Source organism: Lissotriton vulgaris, unplaced genomic scaffold (assembly GCF_964263255.1).
Source record: "Lissotriton vulgaris unplaced genomic scaffold, aLisVul1.2 SCAFFOLD_953, whole genome shotgun sequence".
NCBI classification, from domain to species: domain Eukaryota; kingdom Metazoa; phylum Chordata; class Amphibia; order Caudata; family Salamandridae; genus Lissotriton; species Lissotriton vulgaris.
The window spans coordinates 2078-17122 of record NW_028241643.1 but is presented as its reverse complement, the minus strand read 5'-3'; the positions used below and the strand labels follow the sequence as shown (position 1 = coordinate 17122).

The 15045-nt window shown below is 49.4% G+C and overlaps 1 protein-coding gene across 1 annotated transcript in view; it reads left to right on the top strand.

Moving 5' to 3' along the window:
- The window catches only part of LOC147670596 (immunoglobulin superfamily member 3-like), a gene marked incomplete at its 3' end in the record, with an annotated part of 334245 nt that extends 320300 nt beyond the window's left edge, over positions 1-13945 (top strand). Inside the window, exon 8 of the mRNA XM_086948140.1 lies at positions 13538-13945. Within this exon, the coding sequence (XP_086804266.1) occupies positions 13538-13945 (408 nt within the window). The remainder of the gene's footprint in view (positions 1-13537) is intronic.
- Between the last annotated feature and the right edge of the window lie 1100 nt (positions 13946-15045).

Here is a 15045-nt window from a genome sequence, read left to right as displayed (position 1 = left end):
GCACAAGGCTGCCCCTTGCAGGATCCGGCCAAACCGGTTCTGGGGCCTCCCAGCCCCTGTCCCAGCGCGGCCAGGATCAAAGGAGAGGGGTGTAACCACCCCCTTCCTGGGTCCCACCCATAGGAGGGGACCTAGCAGGATGTCCAACCCCCGAGATTCGAATAAGAGGGGGAGCAGTCCCAACGGACCTCAGATCATCCTGAAGAAACATAAGAAACGAAATCTGGACCCTTCGACTTTCTACACGACGTGAGAAGACTGAAGAATCTCCCTTGTGGTCAAGGAGTGACCACCCTGTGCAAACAGGCACCATCCAGCCCTCGACCCTTGCTTTGTTGCAGTTCCCGCCGGAACTCGAGCGACAGAGATCGACGAGATCAAGCTTGCCTGCCTTCTACCTGCCCGATCCACAGTCCCTGCAGAGCTGAGACCCGTGGAGGCGACCGGAAGCGTGGGGCACGCCATCTTGAAAAGGCCACGAGACGCTGACCGTGCGGCCCACGAGTGACCCTCGAAGCTGTACACCGGGGTTTGAGAAGCCCCAGCCCCGAGCTCCACTTGCACCAAAGCTCACCCCCCCACACTCGACGAGTGCTGCGTGGGGCCCTTCTGCTTGTGTGCGCTCGACGCGTTGGCCCGGTCACTTGCCAGCTGGCTTGTGGCCCCTGTGCCGACGAACTTTGAAATACGACTTGCTTTTCTGGTTGCTCCAGATCTGCACCAGCTCCTGTGAAAAGGAGCACCCACTCTGACCCTCCTGGTTTGAGTGATAAGCAATCTCCCGGTTCCGCGTGGATTGCTTTTGCCAAGTGCTGTTTGCTGCAATCTTGAAGCCGACGGTGCTGACGGCGAGAGCCTACGTGGGACAGATCGTGACCTGCTCCTGGACGTCGCAGATGCCCCAGAGCCCACGTGACAGCGGAGAGAAGCCTATCGACAACCGCCTGATTGCGCCCGACATTGCCTGGTTCCGTCCTGGTTCCACCCTGGTCACTGCTGAGTGACCCAGACTCTGTCCCCTCTGCTTTCAGGTACTTTTCTACTTCGATCCACCCTTGGATCGCACCGGACACTTCTGCTTCACAGCGCCTGCAGCTGCAACAGCTCCAAGCACCAAGAACCTGCGTGCCAGAACCCGACGCCACTTCGACCCTGTGCACCCACGGCCTGTGGGTGAGGTAACATTGCAACGCCGGTGTCCATACACTGGTACACACCTCTAGGGTCTGTGACTAAAGTTTTGTGTTCCTAGGTTCAGCGGAAGTATCATTTAACTCACTTTAACTAACTTTTACGCACCATTGACATTGCATTGGTGCGCGCCGCACTTTCCGTGCTGCACCCGTCTCCTGTGGGCTACTCCCGACTTCTTCATTGCTTGTCCTGACTGCTCCCAGCGAATCTCTAGGCCCTAGGCCTAACCATTGTTCGTAAAGTGTTACTTATACCACTTTTTTGATATATGGTCTGAGTGGCCACCCGCCCTCATCCATAATTGTGCAACTTTATATGTTTAAACAGTGCTTTTGATTTAACGCTTGTGCCCCTTTCCTCATAAAGAGTACTGGGGAGTAATTTAGAAATAAATACATATATTTTTATAATATATACTTGTGTGGTGTCCTTTCATTTGATTACAGGATTGTATGTGGTAAAACAGCTCGCTTAACACGACCTCTTAAGTTAAGCCTTTAAGGCTGCTTAGTCCATGCTACCACTAGGATAGCTTGTCTAACAAGGTTGACTTACAACCAGACATCTTTGGGGTTTGTTTGGACTGATACCCAGTGGTTCCAGAATTGGAAACACTACATATCAGGCCAACTTCTCACATTGGTGTGCAGCGGTGCGGATTTGAGCTTGCTGTTTGTTTTACCATTGCAATCTTTATCAAATTGAAAGATCACATCAAGTACCTCTAGGTACATATAAATCAAAAGCTTAGCATATTAAGTTCTACTGAACTTAGTAGTTGTAGATTAAAGGGATTAGCACACCCTGACTACAACTCACTAGCAAGGTACAGTAGGAAACCACTTAGTGTAGGTAAGTGCACCACTTACACCTCACTAGCAGTCATGTCTGATACAGGTAGAGCTTCAGGCTCTGCTCCTGTAGAAGTTGATCCTATAGGGACAACATCCAGATATGACAACCTTAGCCACAAAGACCTGAGTGCCTTGTGCACAGCCAGGGGGCTAAAAAAGGGCAGAGGCCCTACCATTCCTTCCCTAGTAGCTCTCCTAGAAAAGGATGACCTAGATAAGGTGAGTCAGACTCCCTTAGAAACAGAGGAAGGGATAAACTCCCCTGAGAATGAGGATCTTCAAGAAGGAATAGAGGAGGAAGAGGAAGACCCAGAGGAAGGCTCTGATTTAGATGAGCCTGAAGATCAGGATCAGGGGGGAAACCAGGTACAGGTTGCCAGGCTTAACCAGGCCAACTTGGACCTACATGGGAATGGAGGGGGCCAGCACCACTCCAGATCTCATAACCAAATTCTCCCAGGTAATAGAAGGGAGAGATCTCTGTCAAGGGACTCTCACCTTTCTAGTGCCTCAAGAGAATCTCAAAGAGGAATGACTTCCTCCCAGAGAAAAGAGCATAGGGCTAGAATGAGGGCTGTCCAACTCCAGATAGAGAGGGAGGAGGTAGCTCTGGCTCAAGCTAAACTGACCTTAGCTCAAGCTAAACTTACCTTGGCTAGGGAACAGAAAATAAGTGGCTTAGATGCCACTGGTGGCAGCAAAGTTCCTAAAGAAAAAGACAGGGCCTATGACAATAGAAACCTGACAAAAATTGTGCCCCCCTACAAGGAAGGGGATGATATCCACAAATGGATGACTGCTCTTGAGAGGGCCTGCATGGTACAGCAGGTCCCTGAGGATCAGTGGGCAGCAATTTTATGGTACTCCTTTTCTGAGAAAGGGAGGGACAGGCTCCTCACTGTTAGACCTGAGGATGCCAAAAACTACTCTGTTCTGAAGAGTGCTCTTATTGAAGGGTTTGGCCTAACCACTGAGCAATACAGGTTGTTGTTCAGAGACACCCAAAAAGCACAGACTCAGGACTGGACTGATTTTGTAGATTGTGCCACTAAGGCTCTGGAGGGTTGGCTGCAGGGAAGTAAAGTTTCAGACTATACAGGATTGTACAATCTTATGATGAGAGAACAGATCCTTAATAACTGTCAGAACCAGCTGTTGCATCAATACCTTGTTGACTCTGATTTGACCTCTCCCCAAGAATTGGGAAAGAAGGCAGACAAATGGGTCAGAACAAGGATTAAGCAGAAAAACCAGAACCAAGGTGACCAGAAGAAAACAGACCAGAAGGGTGGGAATCAGAAAGATAAAGAAAAGGACCAGAAGTCTTCAGGCCCCCAAACTAGCAATAAGGAGGGGGGTTCCCAAAATGGAAACAAGAAAAAGAAGAATGATGGCCCAAAGAAACCTTGGTGTAATACCTGCAAATCAGTTTCACACTGGGGCAGTGAATGCACTAAGAAAAATCCAGTCCCCACCACTGCAGCTCCTAAAGCAACTGCACCCCCTAGTACAGTCAGCAGTGGTGGTACACAGCCAAAGGGTTTAGTAGGGTTGACCCTGGGTACTGAGGTGGAATCTGGCCTAGTCAGAATCCCCACACAGGCAGTTCTCCTATATGATGTGGACATATCTTTGCCCACTGCAGTAAGCCCCAGTAACCTGGGCAAATATAGGCAGACTCCCTTAATTAATGAGAAACTGGCTCAGGCCTACAGGGACACTTGTGCCAGTGTCACAATGGTGGCACCTGGCTTTGTGGACCCTGGACAAATTGTACTAGGTGAAAGTTACCTAGTGACCAATGCAAGCAACTCCACTACTTCCCATAGTGTGGCTGTTGTGAACTTCTCCTGGGGAGGGGTAGATGGCCTAAAGAAAGTTGTTGTGAGTGCAGACCTCCCAGTAGACTGTCTGTTAGGCAATGATCTTGAAAGCTCAGTTTGGTCAGAAGTGGAGTACAGGACTCATGCAGAAATGCTAGGGATTTCAGCTCATGTCCTTGCAGTGACAAGGTCTCAGGCTAAGAAGTGCCTTCCTGAACCAGTGGTGGATCTTGAAACAATAGACCAACCACAACCCAAGAGAAGGAGCAAGAGGGTTAAGGCTGTGCCTTCCCCCTTGCCCCAGGTTGAGGATCAAGTTTCACAGGAAACTGATTCTGCAGTCCAAGAGGAGACTGTCTCTGAGGAGCTTGAACCTGATCAGGTTGAGTTTCTGGGGACAGGGGGACCCTCAAGGGCAGACCTGGGGCAGGCCCAATTAGATTGCCCTTCACTTGAACCCCTCAGACAGCAAGCTGCTGCTGAGGCTGCAGGGAATGCTCAAGGTACCCATAAAGTGTATTGGGATGAAGGACTCCTTTATTCAGAGGCTAGAGACCCCAAGCCTGGCACAACCAGGAGGTTGGTTATACCTTTGAAGTTTAGGGGCTTCCTTCTTACCTTGGCCCATGATATTCCCCTTGCAGGACACTTAGGCCAGAATAAGACTTGGGACAGGCTTGTTCCACACTTTCACTGGCCTCACATGTCAGAAAATGTCAAGGAGTTTTGTCGCTCCTGTGTCACTTGCCAAGCCAGTGGTAAGTCAGGTGGCACAACAAAGGCCCCCCTGATACCACTACCTGTGGTGGGGGTACCCTTTGAAAGAGTTGGAATAGACATTGTGGGTCCCATGGATCCTCAAACTGCATCTGGGCACAGATTTATACTGGTGGTAGTGGATCATGCCACCAGGTACCCAGAAGCAATTCCCCTGAGGACCACCACAGCTCCTGTGGTGGCAAAAGCCCTCATTGCAGTTTTCTCAAGAGTGGGCTTTCCAAAGGAGGTTCTTTCAGACAGAGGTACCAACTTCATGTCTGGATACTTAAAAGCAATGTGGAAAGAGTGTGGAGTAAACTATAAGTTTACCACACCCTACCATCCACAGTGCAATGGGCTTGTGGAAAGGTTCAACAAGACCCTAAAGGGAATGATAAAAGGTTTACCAGAGAAGCTTAGGCGGAAATGGGACATCCTTTTACCCTGCTTGCTCTTTGCTTACAGAGAGGTCCCACAGAAGGGGGTTGGCTACAGCCCTTTTGAACTTTTGTTTGGCCACCCTGTAAGAGGTCCATTGAGTTTGGTGAAGGAAGGATGGGAGTTACCTCTCAAAAAGCCTAAACTAGACATTGTGGACTATGTACTTGGTCTCCGCTCCAGGATGGCTGAATACATGGAGAGAGCATCCAAAAACCTTGAGGCAAGTCAGGAATTACAGAAAGCCTGGCATGACCAAAAGGCTGTTCTGGTTGAGTACCAGCCAGGGCAGAAGGTGTGGGTGTTGGACCCAGTGGGGCCAGCAGCTCTCCAGGACCAATGGACTGGACCCTACCCTATCATTGAAAAGAAGGGAGAAGTCACCTACTTGGTTGACTTTGGCACCCCTAGGAGCCCCCACAGGGTGCTCCATGTCAATCGTTTGAAAGCATTTGTTGACAGGGAGGACATGAGTCTCCTCATGGCCACAGATGGGGAACAGGAGGAAGAGAGTGACCCTCTCCCAGACCTGCTTTCCCAGAACCCTGATGATGGTTCAGTTGATGGAGTAGCCTTGGCAGGCAGCCTCACTGAGCAGCAACAGGTGGACTGCAGACAGGTGTTGCAGGCCCACAGACATTTGTTTTCACTCACACCCAGTCAGACTAACTGGTGCACCCATGTGGTGGATACTGGTGACAATCTGCCTGTGAAGAATAAGATCTACAGGCAACCTGACCATGTCAGGGATTGTATAAAGGCTGAGGTGCAAAAGATGTTGGAGCTTGGAGTGATTGAGCCATCAGAGAGCCCATGGGCTAGCCCAGTGGTCCTTGTGCCAAAACCTCATACCAAAGATGGGAAGAGAGAAATGAGGTTTTGTGTGGACTACAGAGGTCTCAATGCTGTCACTAGGACAGATGCTCATCCCATTCCAAGAGCAGATGAGCTCATTGATAAATTGGCTTCTGCCAAGTTTCTGAGCACATTTGATTTGACAGCTGGCTACTGGCAAATCAGACTAGCTGAAGAGTCAAAAGCCAAAACAGCATTCTCTACCCCTAGTGGGCATTATCAGTTTGTGGTAATGCCCTTTGGTTTGAAGAATGCACCTGCCACTTTCCAAAGGTTGGTGAACCAAGTCCTTGCTGGGTTGGATGACTTTTGCGCAGCATATCTAGATGATATTGCTGTCTTTAGCTCCACCTGGGAGGATCACCTGATCCACCTGAAGAAGGTTCTGGAGGCCCTGCAAAAGGCAGGCCTGACTATCAAGGCTACTAAGTGCCAGATAGGGCAGAGCAAGGTTGTGTACTTGGGCCACCTAGTAGGTGGGGGTCAAGTTCAACCACTGGAGAGCAAGATCCAGACCATACAGGACTGGACTCCTCCAACTACCCAGACACAAGTCAGAGCCTTCTTGGGCCTGACTGGGTATTACAGAAAATTTGTAAAGAACTATGGGTCCATTGTGACACCATTGAATGACTTGACATCCAAGAAGATGCCCAAAAAGGTTCAGTGGACAGTTAGCTGTCAAAAGGCATTTGATGACCTGAAGAAGGCCATGTGCTCTGCACCTATCCTGAAGAGTCCTGACTACTCCAAACAGTTCATTGTACAGACAGATGCTTCTGAGTTGGGGGTGGGAGCTGTGCTTTCACAACTTAATCAAGATGGTCAAGACCAGCCCATTGCTTTTATTAGCAGAAGGCTGACCCCCAGGGAGAAACGTTGGTCAGCTATTGAGAGGGAGGCCTTTGCTGTGGTTTGGGCCCTGAAGAAGTTGAGGCCATACTTGTTTGGTACTCACTTCCTAATTCAGACAGACCATAAGCCCCTCTTGTGGCTAAATCAGATGAAGGGTGAAAATCCCAAACTGCTCAGGTGGTCCATTTCCCTACAGGGGATGGACTTTACAGTGGAGCACCGCCCAGGGACTGACCATGGTAATGCAGATGGTCTCTCCCGGTACTTCCACTTAGAACATGAAGACTTATCTGGTCAAGGTTAAGTTTAATGTCCCTGCGTTTGGGGGGGGGTTATGTAGGAGAGTAGGGTCTGCTATCCTATGGTCACCCCAATTTTTGCTTTTTGCTTCACTGGTTTTCGACTTACTGAGGCTGTGGGCCTGCTAATCAGACCCCCAGCCTGCTGTTCTCTCTCTAAATTTGTAATACATGTGCTATAGGTACATACCACAATTGGAAATGGACTCCTTGTCAGCCCCTGTACCATGCACTATAGGTGCCCAGGGCATAGGTGCCACCAAGGCCTACCAGGGGCTGAAGCATAGCTTTTGCCACCCCTGGCTGGTTCTTAAATTGACACAACTGGCTGATCACTCAGCTGGGGCAAGTGGGTGTAATCACCCCTTGCTTAGATATAGTATACCTATATCTAAACCTATATCTGGACACATATATAGCCTGTAAGCCACTCCTATGGAAGGCCTCATCAATCCTGGAGGCAGAGTGCGTGGTTTTATGTGAGATGGTGCTCTGGCATGAGCTGAGCCTGTCTGCAGCTGACGGGAACAACTCCCTAAGCTGATCCGGGATAATGCCATACCATATACTCTTAAGCGCCTTATAATCCTCGCGGTTATATAGCAACTTTGGTTTGGCTTTATCAAAACATGTCGTGTAAGGTGTCATACGAATTGGAATACTACCCCCTCGCCAGTTCTGGCGACGGGGGTAGCATTCCACCCCTCTAGAGGGAAAAGACATGTTACTTTACTGAAACGCGGTTGATTTAAAATGAGCCTCAGATCCACAAAATGGATGCCCCTGCCACAGACACGGGTCTGACCTCCTGCTGCTGACCGAAACCCGGCAGAGGAGGCCTGGACAAAGAGTTTCCTGTCACAGGGCGGTGTCAAACCACCCCAGACAGGAGATAGTGGATTGGAGTAGGGAGGTTTCAATGAAACCAGACACTGCCTGGGGAGCACAAGGCTGCCCCTTGCAGGATCCGGCCAAACCGGTTCTGGGGCCTCCCAGCCCCTGTCCCAGCGCGGCCAGGATCAAAGGAGAGGGGTGTAACCACCCCCTTCCTGGGTCCCACCCATAGGAGGGGACCTAGCAGGATGTCCAACCCCCGAGATTCGAATAAGAGGGGGAGCAGTCCCAACGGACCTCAGATCATCCTGAAGAAACATAAGAAACGAAATCTGGACCCTTCGACTTTCTACACGACGTGAGAAGACTGAAGAATCTCCCTTGTGGTCAAGGAGTGACCACCCTGTGCAAACAGGCACCATCCAGCCCTCGACCCTTGCTTTGTTGCAGTTCCCGCCGGAACTCGAGCGACAGAGATCGACGAGATCAAGCTTGCCTGCCTTCTACCTGCCCGATCCACAGTCCCTGCAGAGCTGAGACCCGTGGAGGCGACCGGAAGCGTGGGGCACGCCATCTTGAAAAGGCCACGAGACGCTGACCGTGCGGCCCACGAGTGACCCTCGAAGCTGTACACCGGGGTTTGAGAAGCCCCAGCCCCGAGCTCCACTTGCACCAAAGCTCACCCCCCCACACTCGACGAGTGCTGCGTGGGGCCCTTCTGCTTGTGTGCGCTCGACGCGTTGGCCCGGTCACTTGCCAGCTGGCTTGTGGCCCCTGTGCCGACGAACTTTGAAATACGACTTGCTTTTCTGGTTGCTCCAGATCTGCACCAGCTCCTGTGAAAAGGAGCACCCACTCTGACCCTCCTGGTTCGAGTGATAAGCAATCTCCCGGTTCCGCGTGGATTGCTTTTGCCAAGTGCTGTTTGCTGCAATCTTGAAGCCGACGGTGCTGACGGCGAGAGCCTACGTGGGACAGATCGTGACCTGCTCCTGGACGTCGCAGATGCCCCAGAGCCCACGTGACAGCGGAGAGAAGCCTATCGACAACCACCTGATTGCGCCCGACATTGCCTGGTTCCGTCCTGGTTCCACCCTGGTCACTGCTGAGTGACCCAGACTCTGTCCCCTCTGCTTTCAGGTACTTTTCTACTTCGATCCACCCTTGGATCGCACCGGACACTTCTGCTTCACAGCGCCTGCAGCTGCAACAGCTCCAAGCACCAAGAACCTGCGTGCCAGAACCCGACGCCACTTCGACCCTGTGCACCCACGGCCTGTGGGTGAGGTAACATTGCAACGCCGGTGTCCATACACTGGTACACACCTCTAGGGTCTGTGACTAAAGTTTTGTGTTCCTAGGTTCAGCGGAAGTATCATTTAACTCACTTTAACTAACTTTTACGCACCATTGACATTGCATTGGTGCGCGCCGCACTTTCCGTGCTGCACCCGTCTCCTGTGGGCTACTCCCGACTTCTTCATTGCTTGTCCTGACTGCTCCCAGCGAATCTCTAGGCCCTAGGCCTAACCATTGTTCGTAAAGTGTTACTTATACCACTTTTTTGATATATGGTCTGAGTGGCCACCCGCCCTCATCCATAATTGTGCAACTTTATATGTTTAAACAGTGCTTTTGATTTAACGCTTGTGCCCCTTTCCTCATAAAGAGTACTGGGGAGTAATTTAGAAATAAATACATATATTTTTATAATATATACTTGTGTGGTGTCCTTTCATTTGATTACAGGATTGTATGTGGTAAAACAGCTCGCTTAACACGACCTCTTAAGTTAAGCCTTTAAGGCTGCTTAGTCCATGCTACCACTAGGATAGCTTGTCTAACAAGGTTGACTTACAACCAGACATCTTTGGGGTTTGTTTGGACTGATACCCAGTGGTTCCAGAATTGGAAACACTACATATCAGGCCAACTTCTCACAAAAGGTCACCAAAACACTCTGTTTCCAGACTCCCTTTTAGTTTCTATATTTGGCTGCTCTACTGCAGCATATAAGAGGGGGCGGGTGGGGACAGATTGTACAGTACGAGAAACTCCTTGTAAAACCGTTTCTTTCTACCCCCACGGAAATGTAGATTTTAGTAAGGTTACTTTTTTTAAATGATTTCATATCTTTGTGCATTTTAAGATATTCGTTGCTCGCAGTGTACACGCGAGCTTTTTTATTTTATACTAGCAGCCCGCCCCAGCGTTGCCTGGGGCAGAAAGGGGCTGGGGCAGTACACCCGCTCCCGCCCCAACCCCCTCCTGTCCCGACCCCTTCCCGCCACCACTCCTCCCGCCTGTCCCTCTGTGCACACCCGCTCCCCTCCCGCCCCGACTCCCTCCCGCTCCCGCTCTGATTTCAAGCTTTACTTTATCTGAGCTGCCGCTCCTCTCCTCTTTGCCATGACGCGCCCTCGTTCCTCACCTCACCGCAGCTCCATGTCCGCCGGTCCTCCTCATCGTCATCACGCACGTCACGTTCATCACGCACGTCGTGTCGCGGCCAGCGCTAGGTACCGGCCGCCGCTACTTTCAGGGGACTACTTTGTTTTAGAACTTAATTTTTTTTATTTACTTTTTTATTTTTATCTATATAGCCTATGTCCATCTACACACCCTGACATTTTCATAGATGTATCGGGTGTGTAGATTGGCGCTATGGTTCTTGAGTTTACCTGGCCAAAAGGTGCAAGTTCTCTCTTTATAATAGTAGTATAGATGTAAACCTTACATTAGAATGTAAACGTGTTAAAAGTAACTACATCTCAGTAAAACACAAGTAAAGGTTGGTATGCAGTTCATTTCCCCGAAAAAGCAACACGAGCAGAATATAAAACATATTTGCCTAAAACCTGACCGAAGAACCATAAAAACTGAAAGCAGAGGAGGAAAAAATGGCAAGGTGTGAAATGAGTAGCTATAAAATCCACAAAACACAACATATATGTTTTGTAAAAAACACAACATATATGTTTTGTAAAAAACTTCGGCCTTTTCACATCCTTTAAAAATTGGATTGTTATTGGCATGTTGCTTTCATTTAAAACACCTGGCCAGCTCCAATAATTGGACACTACTTCACCTGTCATCTGTGATGTGGGGGGAAACTCACATTTTGTTGACATATTCTGTAACATAAAGTCGCTTGGATTATCTATTCCCTCCCCCCCCCCTCCTGTTTTGTAAAATGACACGTCAACAACAAAAAATGGCAGGGTGAACACAGTGCATGACGTCACGTTCAGGTAAGAGCAAAGGTGGTACAGTTCGGAGGCGCCTTTTTCGCATAATTGGCGGTTTCAAGTGCTTGTGCATCCATCCCACGAGAGTGGGCAAACACCTCTCGGAATATCCGTACCTGTATGCCTCATTTCAATCCGCATACTCGCCCCTAATTAACATTTTGATGAACTATTCATTTTGATTGGAGGTGAGTGAACAATACCATGTTTCAGATGTTCTTATTCCAAGGGGTGAACAGTTGCCAGTAGCTAGGATGGACTTTTGGGGTGGCATTGCCATGCCAACTGTATGCCCTTGGTGCCCAGGGGGCTAAGTGCCAACGTATACACTGTGAGTGTAGGTATATGCAGGGCCACTGGAATGATGTGATTGTGCGGCTGCAGTGTTTTTTGCATAATTCTACATTTGTCGCATTTGCCACATAATCCATCATCTGCTGCATAATCCGCAGATTTTAACAAAAAAATTGCTTCTGGCTCAAAAAGTTAAAACGTTACTAAAAACGCAGCGACGCGCTTTGCCGCTCAGTAGAAGGCCCTTTGCAAAGGATGACGGGTCACCTTTCTGTTGCTTATTTCTGTATTTGGACGCCAAACTGTTGCTAAAAAGTTGCAACCAAGGCCCAGGCAGTGTTAAAAGTGTAAAAACAACAGATTAATGGAGTGATACTGTCACAAAATGAGTGAAAACCGAGCAGAGAGCCCCTTGTGTTGCTTCAGCCTTTGACAATGTCAACACTCGAGCTGGAATGATTCTGTCCAGGCAGCGAGTCCCTTTGATCGGCTCATATGATTGGTCTGCTTGTGTTCCTCCAAAGTTAGGAGGATTATTCAAACAAGTTCTTTCTGTCCCGGTTTGCCAAAATATAGTATGACCCCCCCCCCCATTCATTCAAGAGGAAAGCAATTGATCAGAGGGCGGGTGGGTGGGGGGTTTGTCAGCGAGGAAAGGGGACATGAGAATTCCTGAAAGTGCAGGTGACCAGGACAGGCCAGAACAGCAGTGGCTGTTCAGATTAGACGTGGGCGGTGACCTTCGCTCCATTCGCGGAGTTTGCAGAGTTTTCTGCACTCCGCGGAGTGCAGAAAACTCCACTTTGCGATGTGCAACAGTACTTTTTTCCCCGCTCGCGATCGTGAACAGTAAGTTTGCGAACGGTAAGTTCACAAGCTGCCGCTCGGGTAAAATTTCTACCCGAGCGGCAGGAATACCAGCACAAACTGCAGTTCGCACTGCACTCCGCCACTCGCTGAACATCGCAGAGTTTTTTTTGTAATTTCGCGGAGTTCCACATAGCACCAGTCTGTGAAGTATGCCACGGTGTTCTGCAGAGGGGCAGAAAAGGCAATGGGGCCTGGAGGGGGGTAGGAGGGATGGGTGGGCTCCATTGTCATGGACCAAGCAAAGATAGGAGCGCAGAAGACCGCAAGGAATACGGAGGGAGCCCCCTAGTGCCTGGAGCCGAGAAGGGGTGAGCTGGAGGGGCAATAAAGCAGAGTCACAGAGCCTCCAAGGGCAGGAGCTATGGATGGGGGTAAAAGGTGGGTGTTCAGGAAGGTGCAAAGTGCCACAGAGGAAGGGACCATTTTGGGGGAGAGGGGGGGGCAGAGGACGGTGCCAAAAAAAATAGATGTATCCTCTGAAAAACAGAATTAGCGCAAATGAGAAATGCAAAGACGCGTCTAAATCATAGCACTGTGCTCAATGTGAAAGGAACACAGGACTTGAATCCCTTTCTCCCTGGTGTTTCACCCTCTCCTAGTGTCTGTTTTGAGAGTAAGGCCGGCTCGACCTTCCATTTGTAGATTAAATGTTTACTTTATCGAAATCTCTGTCCACGCCCCCTTGTGATGCTTGGGTAACAGATGTGGTCTCCCTGTCAGCAGAAGAAAATGAGGGTTGAAGGGGAGACTTTTGTAATAAACCTGGTGGTATTTATTTACTCTCACTTTAATGAAATCAGACAATGTGCTTTTTAACAAAAGATGCGCGCTCACCTGGGCCGCCGCCCTCTTGGGTTTCAACTGCCTCTGTTCCAGTCTACCCTTTGTATTATTCACCTGTGTTCCTTTCTCTTTGTGTACTTTCCTGTCTTGTAAATGGATGTTTTGTGGTATTTTACAATATCACCCGTGATACTTGATATCAGAACGAGGCTGATCCATTCTCTTGCTCCCGGACTCTGATTTCTTTCAGAACAAATGTTTGAACATTTTATTTTTTTCTGTTTTTTGCTTAATGTATTATGTTTTATTGTGTATGCTCTTTCATGTGCCTGTCAACAAAAGAGGTAATGCTGTGTGTCTCTGAGCTGCCTATGGTTGTCTGCTAACCTTCCCTAGACTCACCCTTCCCGTTCCTCCTCTTCTCCCTCCAGTTACCAAGCTCCAGGTGAGCAAGGCCAAGCGCAGCCTCACCGTGCTGGAGAACGCCCCTATCCAGCTCAGCTGCTCGGTCCGCTCCCAGACCAGCCCCGAGTCGCACTTTGCGGTCCTCTGGTACGCCCACAAGCTCTCCGACGCCGACGGCAAGCTGATCCTGAAGGCTGGCCACAACGCAGCCTTTGAGTATGGCACCTACGCGGAGGAGGAGGGTCTCCGGGGTCGGCTGCAGTTTGAGAGGTCCCCCGCGGGCCTGTTCACCCTCAACATCCAGCGGGCCAGCCTGGTTGACAGCGGTAGCTACTACTGCCACGTGGAAGAGTGGCTCCTAAACCCCAACAACGCCTGGTACAAGCTGGCCGAGGAGGTGTCCGGCCTCACCGAGGTCACCGTCAAGCTGCCGGGTAAGTCCACGCCATTCTTGGATGCATGCTTGCATTTTGTTTGGTTGGTATTATTTTTCGAAGATCTTACATAGCGGTTGGCTACCCACACAGGGTTTCGCAGCGCTTCAGTAATGTATGGTTTAAACCAGACCATACAGGCTCCATGTCTTGTTCTTGGAAGATGAAGCCCACTCGATGGATGGAAGTGAGCTTTCTCACTCAGCCTCGCCTTCATGCAGGCACAGACAGTTTCTAGCCTCTTTTCCTTAAAAGTTACTTTCTGTAGAGAGTCAGACATGAGGAGGTGGGCTGGGCGAGCAGTTGATCCTTAAAATCCTTCCAAATTCAAAATCATACTGATCTCAAAAACCTTTCATTTCTTTTAAGGGCGAAGGGTTGTAGGTCGCCTGTTGGTCAACGACCACCCTAGTGTGAAGCATTTCACGGATCGAAGTGGTGCCCTTCTCGTATTATTGCTGTTAGAAGTTGGCCTGGCATATGCTGTCCACTATTCTAGTGGGCACCTTGCACCAGTCCAAACAACTCGTATTGATGGTACGTTAAAGACAACCTTCTAGACAAGCTATCCTAGTTGTAGCTGTGGAGAGCAGCCTTCAGGCTAAGTCTTGAAGGAATGTAAAGCAGCTTGGTTTACTAGTCTATCATCTCATGAATGACTAAATAAAAGGAGAACCACACCAGGTATACATATAAAATAAATGTATTTATTCTAAACACATCCCTCTAGTCTCTTTATGAGGCCAGAGGCAAAAGTACATCTAGTAAACTTATGTAGCACACAGTAAATTAGCACAGTATACGTTTTTTTCCTAGGGGCCTCACAAAACATATACTAAGAAAGTGGTATAAGACCCACGACTGACCTAGATACGAGGCCTAGAGCCTTTAGAACTGCTGGGGCCACCAGGAACCACCCAAGGTAGTGACACAGGGGACCCACGGGGGATGCGGGCAGTGTCTAAAAACAGCCGCAAATCACCATTAACTTTTATGGGGAAAGTCGCGGTTCGAAAATTACTAGTTAAAGACACTTAGAAGAGGAATTGGAGCAAACCCCTTTAGAACTAGAGTCAATACCCACGGGAGCACCGGAGTAC